The sequence below is a fragment of the Lemur catta genome, chromosome 7 (genome assembly GCF_020740605.2).
Source record: "Lemur catta isolate mLemCat1 chromosome 7, mLemCat1.pri, whole genome shotgun sequence".
NCBI classification, from domain to species: Eukaryota; Metazoa; Chordata; class Mammalia; order Primates; family Lemuridae; genus Lemur; species Lemur catta.
The window spans coordinates 59,142,543-59,160,605 of record NC_059134.1 but is presented as its reverse complement, the minus strand read 5'-3'; the positions used below and the strand labels follow the sequence as shown (position 1 = coordinate 59,160,605).

Here is an 18,063-nt window from a genome sequence, read left to right as displayed (position 1 = left end):
AAAAAGGCAAAAAATAACAAATGCTGGTGAGGATCCAGAGAAAAGGGAACACCTGTATGTATGTACATTGTTGGTGGGAACGTAAATTAGTACAGGCATAAACAGCATGCAGGTTTCTCAAAAAACTAAAAATGTAAGTATCATACGATCCAGCAATGCCACTGCTGGGTATATAATGAGGAAAAAAAGGAAATCGGTATATCAGAGAGAGATTTGCACTCCCACATTTAGTGGAGCACTATTCACAATAGCCAAGATATGGAATCAACCTACGTTGATTGCCCATCTACAGATGAATGGATAAAGAGAATGTGGTACCTATACACATGGAATGGTATTCATTTATAAAAAAAGAAATCCTGTCATTTGCAGCAACATGGATGGAACTGGAGATCATTATGTTAAGTGAAATAAGTCAGGCACAGAAAAACAAATACCACATGTTCTCACTCATATGTGGGAGCTAAAAAAATGGATTTCATGGAGGTAGAGAGGTGATTGGCTGTTACCAGAGGCTAGAAAGGATGGCGGGACTGGAAAGGAATGAAGAGAGTGTATTTTTGTACCTGTTGGTTAACCAACAGGTACAAAAATACACTCAGAAGGAATAAGATCTAGTGTTTGATTGTACAGTAGGACAACTACAGTTAATAATTTATTGTATAGTTCAAAACAACTAGATGAGAAGAATTGCAATGTTCCCAGTATAAAGAAAAGATAAATAGTTGAGGTGATGGATATCCCAATTACCCTGATTTGATCATTATACATCACATGTATGTATGAAAATATCACATGTACCTCTAAAATATGTACAACTATTATGTATCAATAAAAATGTAAGAATAATAGTCTATACTTCACAGCACTGGTGTAAAAATTCAGATAAAAATTTAAATAAAATAGTGGTGACTAACATATATTTATATTAGTAATATATATTTATATATTAGTGTTCCAGAAACTCATGGCTATTACTATAGTTTAGGAGGTTGAATATCATCTTTTCAATCACATTTGTAGAGGTAGCCACATCTAGAGGCTCAAACTGATACCTGAATAGGAAAATTATACTTAGTTACTATAATGGTTCCCCAGGGCTGCTGTAACAAAATACCATAATTGAGTAGCTTAAAACAACAGCAATTTACTCAGTCACAGTTCTAGAGGCTAGAAGTCCAAAATCAAGGTGTCAGCAGGGTTAGTTTGTGTTTGGAGGCTCTGAGATTGAATCTGTTCCATGCAGAACAGACTTCTACTGACTTCTACAGACTTCTACTGACTTCTGGGGGCTGCCAGCAATCCGTGGCAGTCCTTGGTTTGTAGATTGATTTATCACTCCAATCTCTACCTCCATCTTCACATGTTGTCTCATCTCTGTGTGTCTCTCTGTCCAAATTTCCCTCTTCTTAAAAAGACATCAGTCATTGAATTAGGGCCTCCTCTAACACAGTATGACTTCATCTTAATTGATTACATCTGTACAGACTCTATTTGCAAATATGTTCACAACCACAGATTATAATGGACATGAATTTGAGGGCACACTATTCAACCCAGTATAGCTACTTTAGATCCGTAAGCCTGAGGAGAGTGTGCCTGACAGCAGTATGCAAGCCAATCTATAAGGATACATAAAGAAAATTGTTGAACTCTCTGCATAAAGAAGCAGTTAAATTGTATTAACATTTAAGCACAGATACACCTTTGATGCATTCCACACTTGCCCCTCACTTGGACAGAATATCAAATAGTCAAATGCTATGTACAGAACACAAGGTATTCTGGGGAAGAAATGATGTTCTACAACACACAGTGGTTACAGTAGCATTCACTGTCAATGTATTTGAATAATTATAGTTTATATGTACCTGGCTGAGTCTATTTGTGGTTTAAATATCATTTTAATTGAACTCACACAAAATAGGTAAGTGGCTTTAAAAGATTCTAATAAAGAAACACTAAATACTAATAATTCAAATACAAGCAAATGGCAGAGCTGACACTTTCTACCCATACAAAGAGCTCTTTATCAGTAGCAATATAAAGTAGATAAAATGACCAATAAAATCTGATAAGAAATAAGATAACTAAAGTTTTGCCCCTGGAAATATAAGCTAATAATAGCAGAAAGACATCAAAAGATTTTTTTCTCATTTTAGAAAGCTTTTTTTAAATTTTTTATTTTTAATTGTTATGGGTACATAATAGTTGTGTATCTTTACAGGGCACATGTGATGTTTTGATACACGCATACAATGTGAATTAAATCAGGGAAAAGATATTGATAATATATTTCAAAATATTTATCTCATTCTTTTAAGATTTTATGCATATTTTATAATGTATACAATATATCAGTACACAGTACAGGTATATAACTTAGAAATAAACATACACATATATCACTTAAAATTTTTTATAGATAGAACTCACAATCAAAATATATTTGAAGACCACTACTTAAACAGACAATCCCTAGAGTAGAGAAGTAGAAATATCCTTAAGAACTCCAAAAGGACAAATATTGTGATTGCACTTACATGTAGTATCTAGAATAGGCAAATTCATAGAGTAAGAAAGTAGATTAGACATTATCAGGGTCTATGGGAGCAGCGTATGGGGAATTATTGCTTAATGGGTACAGAATTTCTGTGGGGGGTGGTGAAAATGTTCTGGAAATAGTGGTGACTAGATTATTTAAAGGGAAGGAAGTGGAGGGAGGAGAAAACAGAAGACTCTAGCAAGTTACTTTACTTCCCCTGAAGTCTACATCTGTTAAATGGTATTAACAGTAACTATAATACTATATCCCCAGAAGGTTATTGGGAAAATGTAAGTGATTTAATGCATGTAAAGTGCTTAGAACAGTGCCTTAGACATAAGGTCTAAATATAGATTGTTTAACTCCCAATACTGAGAAAGTTAGAGTCCACAGCATAAATTGAAATCTATATAGAGAGGTTGAGACAGGAGAACTGTTAAAAAAAAATCGTTTTTTGATCAGTGGGAGGAGCAGGGGACTCAAACTCAACTCATAGGACCAGGCAACCAGTAAATGAGTAAAGACACATGCAGACGAGTATGCCCCGTAGAAGCCAAAAGAAAAAGAGGCACATTAACATACAAAAGGCTCAAAACCATAGCTCTAGTTTGAATTCTCCCCTATATCTACCCGTTTTATCCTGCCTGGCCTAACCACTAAATTCATTAATACAAACAAAAGATTTGGGGAGGAAAAGAATATGGAGGAGCATAAGCAACGATTTCTTCTCACCCCTTTAAGAGGTGTGCTACAGAATAATCATAAAAAGATGAAAACTTACTAGCAAATTTGTGCCCAAGAGTACTAACATTTACTAATATCCACCATTTCTTATTTTAATGTAGTTGTTTTAAAACCTTAAAAATCAAACTATATCAAGTATTTTGAGATTAAAAATTGGTCTGCTCACAAAGGAATATTATTTAGCCATCAAAAAGAAGGAAATTTTGTCATTTGCAGAAACATGGATAGATCTGGAGGACATTATTTTAAGTGAAATAAACCAGGCACAGAAAGACAAATATTTCACTTTCACATTCAAATATGGGACTTAAAAAAAAAATTGATCTCAAGGAAGTAGTGAATAGAATGGTGGCTACCAGAGATTGGTCAGGGTGGTGGGAAGGGGTAATGAAGAGATGTTGGTGAAGGAGTAATTCCATTTAATAGAAGGAAGAAGCTCTGATGTTCAGTGGTACAATGGGGCAACTATAGTTGATGATAGTTTACTGTATTTCAGAATAGCTAGAAGTTTTCAAATGCTCCCAACATAAAGCAATGATGAATGTTTCATGTGAATCTTGTCCCAGTTACCTTGATTTGATCATTGTATGTTGTGCGCTTGTTTCAAGATGTAACATGTAATCCATGAATATGTACAATTATTATGTAATAATAAAAAAAATAAAATAAAATAAAAATTTTAAAAAATGGTCTGCTCTTCTTTCCATATGTATTTCTAACCACTGTTGCAAGCTAAGGAAAAATAAAATAAGAATAAAAAATCATTTACAAAATATGCATCAACATGAACACACACACACACACAACCCTCAATTTTGCTCTGATGAACTTTCTGTCACGATAGTTATCCTGTCTCCCTATTTTTATACAGGATGAGACTGGAAAAGAGAAAAGCTCCAAGTCCACCATTTCTCTAACAGGATCAGACAGAAAGCCAACTGCACACAGCTAAATTAAGTTACATTTTTAAGTTTCTAGAAAGATGAAATTCACCAAAAAAGAACCCCTACCACATATACATAAAACTAACTTCTTGGATAGTATGCCCAGGTCTTCTTAAATATGTTCTTTTTTTCTTCACCTTTTTAAAAAATACTTCAATAGCTATAAAGTAAATATGTTTCTTAAAAGAATAAAAATAGCAAAAAATTTTAGGTGCCAGAGTGTGATACCACAGGGTATTTGCCGGCATGTCCATGTTTACTCTGTGTTTGTCCTTAGGCAAGGAGCCGCCCTTAAAGTCCACAATCTTTTCCTGCTCTTTCTCTCCAGCCACAGTAACCTTTTGTATCCTTCCTTCACTAGCAGCATTCTGCCAAAGACTACAGGAAGTACATTAATACACAGAACTTGCCTGTAGCAATTTCAGTTTGAGTACTGCAAATGATTTTTACCGACACCTCAGTGGTTAGCTAACTGCAGTTAGAAGCCACACTTGATTTTCCCCTAATTATCAATGCTGCTCAGTGATTCTTATATGGCTTCTGCGTTTTCAGAGATTCATTTGTTGTTTATAGAAATAGATATGTGCTACATCTGTTATTTCTGGAGAATTATAAAGTGAACATCACAAACCATGCTTAAAAATGAAACATTAGGCTGGGCGCAGTGGCTCACACCTGTAATGCCAGCACTTTGGTGAAGCAGGAGGATCACTTGAGGCCAGGAGTTCGAGAACAGCCTGGCAACATAACAAGACCCTATCTCTACAAAAAAAAAAATAGAAAAATTAGCCGGGCATGGTGGTGCCGGCCTGTAGTCCCAGCTACTTGGGAGGCTGGGGTGGGAAGATCGCCTGAGCCCAAGCATTAGAGTTTACAGTGAGCTATGATCACACCACTACACTCCAGCCTCAGCAGCAGAGCAAAAGCCTGTCTCTTAAAAAAATAAAAAAATTTTAAAAATTAAAAAAAATTTAATACTCTTGTAGGAAATTTAAACTGCCAAACAACTTGACAAAATTCACTGCTCAAATCCCTTCAACTGTAAATAAGATTCTGCAATACTATTTTCTTTCTTTCTTCTAACATTCCCCTTAAAATGTATTATAAGTTTACTTTGCATGTGCTTGAGATACAATTTTTCCAACTGCTGTCATATGATCAATCCCACCTGAAATCATTTCCTTCACAGTATTTTTCTGTTGGATGGCTTATCTATATACTCTATGACTCTCACAAATACTCAATCTTTTTACCTAATCAATACTTTGTATAGAGGATAACAGCATACACCACTAGCAATAACTCTATAAAGGTCATTCTTTTCCAGTTAACCATAATGCCATTTAAGTGGCTTTGAAGAGAAAGAAGTTAATATATTTAATTGGAAGACTACACAAAACCAGAGAATAGAAACTCTATAATACAAGAACTTTTTTATTCCTTTTTGGGCATTAAGAGTGATCAATAAATATTTTCTCAACATATAAAAACTAGTAGATATTAAAATAAACTTCTAATTTTAAAATAGTACTTTATCGAAAAATAAAATGTGGCAAATCCTTCTAGAGCATAGATTCCCATTTCTCTTCACACTCACAAGAGTGAGCTCCTGACAGAGACAAACCACCAGACAAAAATATTAAAAAGGAACCAAAACACACCCCCATATTTTTAAAGATTGTTTTAAAACTAGTAAAACTGATAGAGGAAATGAAAACTTCAAACCCAACTGCCCACATAAATTGCAATTCCATTTCTTTTTGATGTATGAAATAGTCTTGCCTGGTTTTTGTGTTACAACAAGGAGGTCCATTTGTCATCTGTGGCGAATGTATCTTGCTCTTGCTCTGTAAACCTGTATCTTGCTCTTGCTCTGTAAACCTATCTTTCTCTCCTCAGTAACCTCATTTGATGCATACCTTTAAAAAAATAATCTTACCTATTTAGATTACATACCAATGACAAATAATAGCCAAAATAAGGGAAATTCCTAAAAAAGAAGCTCTATAATGATGTTATTACCAAACATTATGATTAGACAGTAGGGTAACAGAAAGATGTTTCGCATACTATTTCCAATATAACTACTAGCAGACTCTCCAAAGTGTAATGCCAGCACTTTGGGAGGCTGAGGTAGGAGGATTGCTTGAGGTCAGGAATTCAAGACCAGCCTGGGCAAAATAGCAAGACCCTGACTCTACAAAAAAAAAAAAAAACTTTAATTAACTGGGTTTGGAGGCACAAGCCTGTAGCCCTACCTACTTCAGAGGCTGAGATAGAAGGATTGCTTGAGCCCAGGTTTCCAGGCTGCAGTAAGCTATGATGATGTCACTGCACTCCAGCCTAGGTGACAGAGCAAGATCCTGTCTCTAAAAAATAAAATTAAATTAAAAAATCTCAGGCAGCATATTGGGGAAATTAACAAACTGATTCTAAAATGCATATGAAAATAAAAAGGGCCAAGAATAGTGAACAGTGAAGGTGCTTAAATTGATATCAAGGTTTATTACTGTAAAGCCAAGTAATTAAAACAGTATAATACTGGCAAAATATTTATAAAAATAGATCAGTGGAATTTCAGGAACAGACTTATACATACACAGTCACCTAATTTGCCAAAACATACCACTTCAATACAGGGCAGGTGTGCAGGTATTGGGATAGACTTTTCAATATATTAATATGATGCTTCCTCAACTAGATATCCGTATAGAAAAATCCTGAATCCGGTCCAACACCACATACAAAAGTTTACTTCAGATAGAACAAAGAACTAAATGTGAAAGATTAAACAATAAAAATTCCAGAACATTGAATAACATACCTCAGGGTAGACCTTAGGATAGCAATAAACTCTTAAATAGGACATAAAGAGCACTGACTACACAAGAAAATAAACTATATCTCATCAAAATTAAGAACTTGTTTTCATTAAGAGAAATCATTAACAGATAAAAAGGCAAGCCACCAAACATGACATTTCTGCATGAGATTGCAAGGTATCTGCAATACATACACCCAACAAATGAATCAAATCTAGAATATATAAAGAAATACTATAAATTGACAAGAAAAAGGCCAACAAGAGACTTTAACAGGGACTTCATAACACAAAATATTTAAATGCCCAATCAAGATATGAAAAGTTCCTCAATTTCATTAGTCATCAGGAAAATACAAATCAAATCCACAATTCTTTCCCATCATATTCTCACCAGAAAGGCTAAAATGAAAAACACAGACAAAATCGAGTGCTTAAAGCAATTACAACTCTTATTCACTGCTCATAGGATTGTAAATTGCAATAATCACTTCAGAAAACCATTTCTAAAGCTACATGACATATAATCTATGACTTAGCAATTCCATTCCATAAGTATAGCCCCAATAAACCACATTCATACAGTCACCAAAAGACACATATGAGAATGTTCAGTGGCACAATTCATAACACAATTAGAGCCACTATCATGCTTATAATCACAGAAAACAGGCAATGACAAGTACTGGGTAGGACATTACAGGAACTGGAACCTTCATACACTGCTGGCGGGAATGCAAAATCATAGAGTCAATTTGGAAAACAGTTTGGCCATTTGTTGAAAAGTTAAACATAAATTTACAAATGGCCAGGAAATTCCACTCCTAGGTACATACCCAAGAAATATGAAAACATATGTCTAAATAAAGACTAGAATATGAATGTCTACAGGAACATCATACATAACAGCCAAAACACGATACAATCCAAACGTCCATTAGTTGGTGAATGGATAAACAAAATGTGTTATCCACCAATGAAGGTATGTCCTCATACAGGAAATGCAAATAAGCCTGAAATAATCAGTGCATGGTGACAAAAGCTATAGAAAGAACACATCAATTGTTTTAGGGGTTTCTCTACTACTGACAAGAAGTAAAAATAATGTTTAGGTAACCAAACAAGAAGGCAGACATATATTTGTCTACATACTCAGGACATAAATTAAAAAATTAATTAGGAAAACATTGAGGAGTAAGATAAACTGAGAAAAATCATCCAAAGGGTAAATATGATGACAACATCAGCAACTGGCTCTCTGTAAATGTGCTCAATTGTCCCAAGGAGAGAGACACTGGAGCATTTTAATTTCTGAATGATTACTTTATGAAATCTTGAAATATACATTGCTAGATATCTTATATAGTTTGCATATATTATTATATAGGAGTATATAAACAAAACCAGGTATAATATATTTGATAGACATTTAAAGAAAATTTTCAAGGGTTAATTTGACCATTCTGTAAAATATAATTCCCTGTAGTATATACACACATATATACACATGTATACATATTCCTATATATAACATAAATGTGTGTGTATATATGTGTATTTGATAGGAAAAGAGAAGTTTAAATATGTCATTCAGAGTTACTAAAGTAACAAAGGTACTAAAATAGTGCCACAATTATACTGAAAAGAGTAGGCTGGAAAGGAATGAATTAGTAAGTTTCTCATTTACTACAAGTAATCAAGCAATATGTCTAGAGTTGATAAATCAAAAATCAGTGATAAGCACATTATTTAAAGATATGGAAATAATCACCGGGAGAACCAAAGTAGGCATCTGCTTTTAATATTTTCTCTTAGGAAAGAGACTGGGATTAGAGCAGAGGACTGTACTTTTCATATAATTTAATGTACTATTAATATTTTACATTTTTAATCATGAACATGTCCTATTTGCTTGATTAAAACTTTAAATCTTCTTACAGAAAAACATATCATATAAAATTTTTCACTTCGTATTATATTTTTTAAAACATATCATAAACTTTTATTCCAGTTTTAAAAATATACATGTTCTATATTTATATATATGAAAACGTATCTATAAAGGATATAATAATTGTTCCTATTTCACAGGATTATTGAGAGGATTAAACCAGATAACATATAAAAAATACTCAGCAAAGAGCCTCAAACAAAGTAAGGATTCAACAAATGTTAGCTATCATTACTAGTATTTATTATATATACATAGAAAAAGGGTTCAACATAATTTTTAAAACTGATGCTATTCATTAGGTAAAGCACTTGTTAGATGATAAGCACTCAACAACTACTGACTGAATGAGTTCTATCTGGGTTTCAAGGAATAGATAATTTTCTTCTAAAACTACCAAATCAAATAAAGACAGACAGCTATCTAATTAACTATAATAAAATTAGAATAAAACTAAAACTAAAACCTGACAAAGCACACACACAAAAAGAAAATTATGCCCCAATTTCATTGTTTACAATGAGAATAACAACAGCAGCAGCAATAGTGGTTACCATGCAGAACATTCACTGTATGTCAATTTTTCCTAACAATCTCCTGTATTTTAAAATTTTGCTATAAATACAACTTTTATAATTTGAGGGCAAGAGGTAACAATTTTAGAATTCTAGCCCACATAGAAAGTAACTACTTAAAAGGCCCAAAATTTCCAATTATGTTAAATTGGTTTTGTACATGTAAGAATAATTACTGATTCTTATACAACAACAAAATGAAATATTGACATAATTTTTTCTTGGCACATTTAGCCATCGAGACACAAATAAAGGTCTAATTAAAATTAAAGAAAGAAATGCTTAAATTTCCTTAGAAATAGCTCCATACCATCTATTGAAAGCATACCACTCTTTGTCAACAGTATCATAATAAGAAATAAGTGCCTGACTGAATAAACATAAAAATTAAACTGGACAGAATGAGGCATATAAAGGAGAATAAATAAACATACTTGTAAAATGTATTCATTATTACTCTTATTTATAAATATTTTACAAATATTGTAGAAAATGTCATCTCCCAGAATGTTCACAACCTTCTTTGTAATAAGGAGCTACTTAGGTCCCCACTTGAAGATTCAATAGCCAGAAATAAGAAAAGGAGGATATGGGGATACTAAGGCTTCTCTCCCAATGAGCATATCTGCCCTTAAGCCAAGGAGAAGAGGTATACCTAAATGGGGCCTCCAATTCCAAGCTTACCTGTGCATACTCTCTTTCAATAGCAGCCTTCTTCTGACTGAATGTCCTAAAAATATAAATAAAAATTAATTACCAAAAGTATAACTTAATAATTTCATGTAAATTTATCAACACATCTTCAAATACTGCCTAGTAAGATGTGTGAGAGAAAGAACAATATTTCGTTCACCTTTACATGCTTAGAAGTACTGCTAACAGCATGGTCTCTGTAGTCAGAGGATCTCCATTCAAATCCCAGCTATACCACTTACTAACTGTATGACGTTGGCCAAGTCATTTGACTTCTCTGTGCTTCAGTTTCCTCCTTGGTAAAATGGGGATAAATAAGCACTCACCTCATAGGGATATTGTAAAATTTAGTTATTTGAAATACATAAAGCACTCAAAATAGTGTCTAGAACATAGTAAAACCTATATAAATGATGGCTACTGTTATAAGAATAGCTACTATGTAGTAGGCACTAAAAATGTTTACTGAACCTAACAACCAACATAGAACTACAGAAAACAAGGTGAAAAGAAAATTTTGATCAGCTTCTGAATATAAAAAATGGTCAAATCATTCCTTTACTCCACTTTTTTACAAGACTTACAAAACAAATTACAAAGCCACTACAAATTGTGATATGATGGAGGCATACCGTCTATGCATGTATTATATTTCACAGATTCTACAGTACATACTTTTCATATATTAACATTTATGGCAGCCTGAGCAAGAGTGAGAACCCGTCTCTACTAAAAATAGAAAGAAATTAGCTGGAAAATTAAAAATATATATAGAAAAAATTAGCCAGGCATGGTGGCGCATGCCTGTAATCCCAGCTACTCGGGAGGCTGAGGCAGAAGGATCGCTTAAGCCCAGGAGTTTAAGGTTGCCGTGAGATAGGTTGATGCCACGGCACTCTAGCCTGGGCAACAGAGCGAGACTCTGTCTCAAAAAAAAAAAAAAAAAAAATTTATGATACTGAGATGCATCTTTTAATTATGATTGGAAGTATTTTCTTCTATCTTAATGGCATATAAAATAACAGTGTACCTTACAAACAAAGGTATTCTAGAGTCAACAAAAATATGATAATATTATAATTGACCCTGAATATCCTGACTCTAAAGACTTTTCTGTTATGTGCCAGGGATCTGTGCTCTTAAAACCACTCCACCAAGGCAGAGATATAGAATAAGAAGTGTGAAAAAGAAAAAAAAAAGAAAAGGGCTGAAATAGAAAAAAGGGCAAGAAGCCAAAATTCCCACTCTGAAAATTATTTCAATTTACCAATATGTTGATTTCTTATATAAGTAACTATTCAAGATCTCACTATATTTGTTTTAAGTAACTAATTTCTTTTGTTTTTGAGACAGAGTCTCGCTCTGTTGCCAGGGCTAGATTGAGTGCCGTGGCGTCAGCCTAGCTCACAACAACCTCAAACTCCTGGGCTTAAGCGATCCTCCTGCTTCAGCCTCCCGAGTAGCTGGGACTACAGGCATGCACCACCATGCCTGGCTAATTTATATATATATATATATATATTTTTTTTTTTTAGTTGTTTGGATAATTTCTTCCTATTTTTAGTAGAGACGGGGTCTCACTCTTGCTCAGGCTGGTCTCGAACTCCTGACCTCGAGCTATCCACCCGCCTCAGCCTCCCAGAGTGCTAGGATTATAGGCGTGAGCCACCGTGCCCGGCCTAACTAATTTCTTAATATAAAAAAATAACAAAAGGGAAAAGTCTCACTTTAAATCTAAAGATTGATGCTCATTTAAGGGTGCTTTAAAAGACCAATAATAATAAAACTAAGATTCTGTATAATAAATGTCTTTGGTGGATGGAAGATTAAGCAAGGGGAGAGGATTCTGGGAAGATGGTGGATTAGGAAGCACCAGGAATCTGATTCTCCACCTAGACGACCATGACATGGCAGAATTTGTCTCATGTAACAATTTTGGAACTCTGGAGTTAACTGAAGGCTTGCTACTTCCAGGGAAGCCTTAGATGATAAATTGTGATTAATTCTGGCCATTTTCAGCTCTTAACACAGTAGCAGCCACTAACCCCAACACCTAAGACCATGGCAGGCAGCCACGCATATGTTCCTGGAACACCTTTCAAACAGCTACTAGAGCTACAGTGGGCAAAAAGGACCCTGTCCTTAAAATACTGGAGATCTGTACTCTGTTCACAGATTGCTCCTTCTTACCATAGAGGTACAAAGAGGGGGGCGGCTGTTATTGTTGCATCTCCCTCACATTGAAGCAATTCCTCCTCTCTCTGGCTGAAGTGATTCCAGAGGACTTAAAGGGAAAGGGCTAGTGCCTTTTTCTTCCCCCTTCATTTTTCTTTCTTTCTCTCTCTCTCTCTCTTTTTTTTTTTTTTTGTTTAAGTGACAGGGTGGCACTCTGTCACCTAGGCTGTGTGTCAGTGGCACAATCAAAACTCCCTTCAGCCTTGAACTCCTGGGTTCAAGGGATCCTCCCACTGTAGCCTCCCAAGTAGCTGAGACTTACAGGCATACACCAACATGCCTGGCTAATTTTTTAAAATGTTGTGTAGAGATGGGATCTTGCTATTTTGCCCAGGCTGGTCTCAAACTTCTGCCCTCAAGCAATCATCCCACCTCTGCCTCCCAGAGTACTGGGATTACAGGCAGGAGCCACGAAACCTCCTCCCCTTCATTTTTCTCTTGTTCCCCTTTTGTGAGGCAGGCATTGAAGATTAGGACAATCAAAAGCAACAGGATACACAAGAGAAATTAGAAAGTCACCATGTGTGCCTGGGGGAGGGTGCAGGTTCAGAAAAGACCTCAAAAGACCTAATGTTAACATATCAGGCACAGCTTAGTATACCTCAGTACAAACCACCTACAACAATTACAAATTAAAATTTTTTTTAAAAATCAGAAAACCCCAAACAAAGAGGAAAATCTGATCTTCAGAGTTACTACACTATTATATTCAAATGTCCAGTTTTCAACAAACTCACAAGGCATGAAAAGAAACAAGGAAGTATGCCCCACTCAAAGAAAAACAATAAGCCGATTCAAATTGTCCCTGAAAAAGACCTGACAGTATATCTACTAGACAAAGACTTTAAAACAATGGTCTTAAAGATTTTCAAACAATTAAAGGAAAACAATGGTAAAAGTAAAGAAAACTAGATGTGAGCAAAATGTAAATATGAAAAACAGTGCTAAGGGGAAATTTTATAGCTATACATACTTACATTAAAAAACAAGAAAGATCTCAAGCCAACAACCTAACTTTATAACGTAAGGCACTAGAAAAAGAAGAACAAATTAAACCCAAGATTAGCAAAAGGGAGGAAATAATAAAGAATTGATATAAACAAAATAGAGAACACAAAAAGTAATACAGAAAATCAATGAAAACAAAAGTTGGTTCCTCAAAAAAGATCGCAAAAATGACAAACCTTCACCTAGATGGACTTAGGGGGAAAAAAGAGAAAAAATCAAATTACTAAAGTCAGAAATGAAAGTGGTGGAACACTACAACTGTTCTATAGAAATAAAGACTATGAGAGACTATTATGAGCAATTGTACAGCAACAAATTAGACAACCTGGATGAAATGGACAAATTCCTAGAAACACAAACCTACAAAGGCTAAACCACAAAGAAATAGAAAATCTGAATAGACCTATAACTGGGATTGAAAAAGCAACCAAAACTCTCCCAGCAAAGAAAAGCCCTGGGGACCTGATGGCCTCACTGGTGGATTCTCCCAAACATTTAAAGCACCAACCGTAATTTTTTTCAAACATTTCCAAAAAATTGAATGGAAGGAATACTCTCTAACTCATTCTTTGAGGCCAGTATCATCCTGACACTAAAGCCATATAAAAATACTACAAGAAAAGAAAACTACAGACCAATATATCTTATGAACATTGATGGAAAAAAATCCTCAACAAAAACCTAGCAAACAAAATTCAAGAGAATATTAAAGGGATTATGTACCATGATCAAGTGGAGTACAAGGAAGATTCAGCATATAAAACTGATCAATGTAACAGAATGAAAGGAAAAAAACACATGATCACCTCAGTTGATGCAGAAAATGCATTTGACAAAATTCAACATCCTTTCATCCAGTCAACACACTTGAAATAAAAATTACCTCAATATACTAGAAGCCATACGTGAAAAACCCACAGCTAACATCATATTCAGTGGTAAACAACTTAAAGCTTTTCCTCTGAGATCAGGGACAAGATAAGGGCACCCACTTTTGCCACTTCTACTCAGCAGAGTACTGAAAGTCCTAGCCAGAGCAATTAGGCTAGTGAAAAAAATAAAATGCATCCAAATTAAAAATGAAGAAGTAAATGATCTCTGTTCACAGATGCTGTGATTTGAAATGTGGAAAACCTTACAGGTTCCACAAAATACCTATTAGAACTAATAAGTCAATTCAGCAAAGTAGAAGGATACAAAAATCAAGACATAAAAAATGAAATTAAGAAAAAGTCCATTTACAATAGTATCAAAAAGAATAAAATACTTAGGAATTAACCAAAAAGATGAAAACTATAAAACAATTCTGAAAGAAATTAAAGAAGACATAAATAAATGTCTTCTGGCTATATACTCAAAAGAAATGAAAGCAGGATCACAAAGAAATATTTATACACCCATATTCCTAGCAGCATTATTCACAACTGCTAAAACATGGAAGCAAACCAAGTGTCCATTGATGAATGAATCAATAAAATGTGGTATACACATACAATGGAATATTATTCAGCCTTAAAAAAGGAAAATCTGACATATACTACAACATGGATGAACCTTAAGAACATGATGAGAAGTGAAATAAGTCAGTCACAAAAAGGTATCATATGATTCCAACTATATAAGGTACTTAAAATAGTCAAAATCATAGAGACAGAGAGTAGAATGGTGTTGCCATGGACTGGAGATGGGGAAATGGGGAGTTCTTGTTTAATGAATTTCAGTTTTGTGAGATGAAAAGAACGGAGATGGACAGTGGTGATGGTTGCACAACTATATGAATGTATCTAAAACCAGTGAACTGTACTCTTACAAATGATTAAGACAGTAAATTTTATGTTATATACATTTTACCACAATTTAAAAATTAGAGGAAAAAAGGGAAGACCCTTTTCCCCATGGGATACTGTACATTATTATGAAACATTTAATATATATCATAGTCTTTTATATATAATACTTTAAAATGCAAATATTTTAGTCTCATTAAGAGAAAACATATAAACTATTATATATGCAAATCTATATACTGTATGAATATATACATACTGTATATACATTCATACACCACATAAGAAGTTTTGGTCAATGACAAGCTGCTTATGTGATGGTGGTCCCACAATTATAATGGAACTGAAAAATTCCTATGGCCTAGTGACACTGTAGCCATCATAATGTCATAGCAAAACACTCACTCACATGTTATAGTGATGTTTAAACAAACCTACTGTGCTGCCAGTCATATAAAAGTATAGCATATAGAATTATGTACAGTACATAATACTTGACAATGATAAACAACTGTTAATGGTTTTTGTATTTACTATACTATACTTTTATCATTGTTTTAGAGTGTACTAAAGTTAACTGTAAAACAGCCTCAGGAAGGCCCTTCAGGAGGTATTATCAAAGAAGGCCCTGTTATCATAGGAGGTGACAGCTCCAGGCATGTTACTGACCCTGAAGAACTTCTGGTACAACAAGATGTCAAGGTGGAAAACAGTGATATTCATGATCCTCACACTGTGTAGCCCCAAGCTAATGTGTCTGTCTGTGTCTTAGTTTTTGAAAAAAATGTTTAAAAAGTAAAAATAAAAATAAGAATTTTTATAAATGGAAAAAAACTTATAGAACAAAGAAATAAAGAGGCTGAGCGCAGTGGCTCATGCCTGTAATTCTAGCACTCTGGGATGCTGAGGCAAGAGGATTGCTTGAGCTCAGGAGTTCAAGACAAGCCTGACCAAAAGTGAGACTCTGTCTCTACTAAAAAAATAAAAAAAAATTAGCTGGGCAACTAAAAATAGAAACAAAAATTTAACCAGGCATGGTGGCGCATGCCTGTAGTCCCAGCTACTCGGGAGGCTGAGGCAGGAGGATTGCTTGAGCCCAGGAGCTGGAGGTTGCTGTGAGCTAGGCTGACGTCACGGCACTCAAGCCCGGACAACAGAGTGAGACTCTGTCAAAAAAAAAAAAAAAGAAAGAAAGAGAAGATTTTTTTGCACAGTTGTACAATGTGTTTGTGTTTTATGCTGCGTTACTATAACAGTCAAGAAGTTTTTTAAAAATTTAAAAGTTTATACAGTAAAAAAGTTATAGTAAATTAAGGGTAACTTACTATTGAAAAAAGAAAAACATTTTTTTATAAATTTAGTGTAGCCTAAGTATACAGTGGTTATAAGGTCTACGGCAGTGAATAGTAATGTCCTAGGACTTCACGTTCACTCACCACTCACTCACTGACTCACCCAGAGCAACTTCCAGTCCTACCCTATATGGGTATACCCCTTTTTATCTTTTATATTGTAATTTTACTGTACCTTTTCTATATTTAGATGTGTTTAGATACACAAATACCACTGTATTACAACTGCCTACAGTATTCAGCACAGTAACATGTTAGACAGGTTTGTAGCCTAGGAGCAATCACCTATATGTAGTAGGCTATATTATCTAGATTTGTGTAAGTACACTGTGTGATGTTCACATAACAATGAAATTACCTAATGATACATTTTTCAGAACGTATCCCCATCATTAAGTGATGCATGAGTGTATATATACTGCATATATATATAAATAGTATTGAAAATTTTCTCTGGGTCATGGGATAACAGGCTTTCACTTTCTCCTTTTGCTTTCTATAATTTCTGCTGTTTTAGTAAAAGTATATATATTGTGTTTGAAAACAACAAAATTCTTTTTTAAAAAATGCACACCCATAAATATGTGCTCGTATCATTTTTACACTCATGTTGTTTTTCTAAAATTGGACTTAGAAATTATTATGACTAGTGCTACCAAATATATTATCTCCCGACCAACCAATATAAATACCTAAGCAAAAGAGACTAACTAAAATGAACTAGCTCACACTTTCACCATTAAAAAAAAAACCTAAAAACTTACCTATAAATTTGTATGAGGTGGGATTTTTTTAATTTTATAAAAGATACAAGTAAATATTTAAATTATTGATTATCCTTTTAATCTTAGACTTAACTCATCTTCAAATAAGGATATTGATGTGAAGTCTGAGAGAAAATAGGAACTAACTCTTTTACTCTGAACATACATATCAACTGACTTAAATATCCTCAGTGGCATTTTTAGTTATTATTAAATAGCTACATGTCTATAAACTATTAATAGTTTCCTGTTGCAAAGGAAAAAAAACAAATCTGGGATAACAACTAATAAAAATCAACATAAGGCGTGGTGGCTCACACCCGTAATCCTAGCACTCTGGGAGGCTGAGGTGGGCGGATTGTTTGAGGTCAGGAGTTCGAGACTAGCCTGAGCAAGAGCGAGACCCCGTCTCTACTAAAAATAGAAAGAAACTATATGGACAGCTAAAAATATATATAGAAAAAATTAGCCGGGCATGGTGGCACATGCCTGTAGTCCCAGCTACTTGGGAGGCTGAGGCAGGAGGATTGCTTGAGCCCAGGAGTTTGAGGTTGCTGTGAGCCAGGCTGATGCCACGGCACTCACTCTAGCCAGGGCAACAAAGTGACACTCTGTCTCAAAAAAAAAAAAAAAAAAATCTTCCC

At 34.4% G+C, this 18,063-nt stretch overlaps 1 protein-coding gene across 1 annotated transcript in view; it reads right to left on the bottom strand.

The window, feature by feature from the left end:
- The window catches only part of FCHSD2 (FCH and double SH3 domains 2), a 251,191-nt gene that overhangs the window by 197,607 nt on the left and 35,521 nt on the right, over positions 1-18,063 (bottom strand). The window contains exon 3 of the mRNA XM_045555521.1: positions 10,265-10,310. Within this exon, the coding sequence (XP_045411477.1) occupies positions 10,265-10,310 (46 nt within the window). The remainder of the gene's footprint in view (positions 1-10,264; positions 10,311-18,063) is intronic.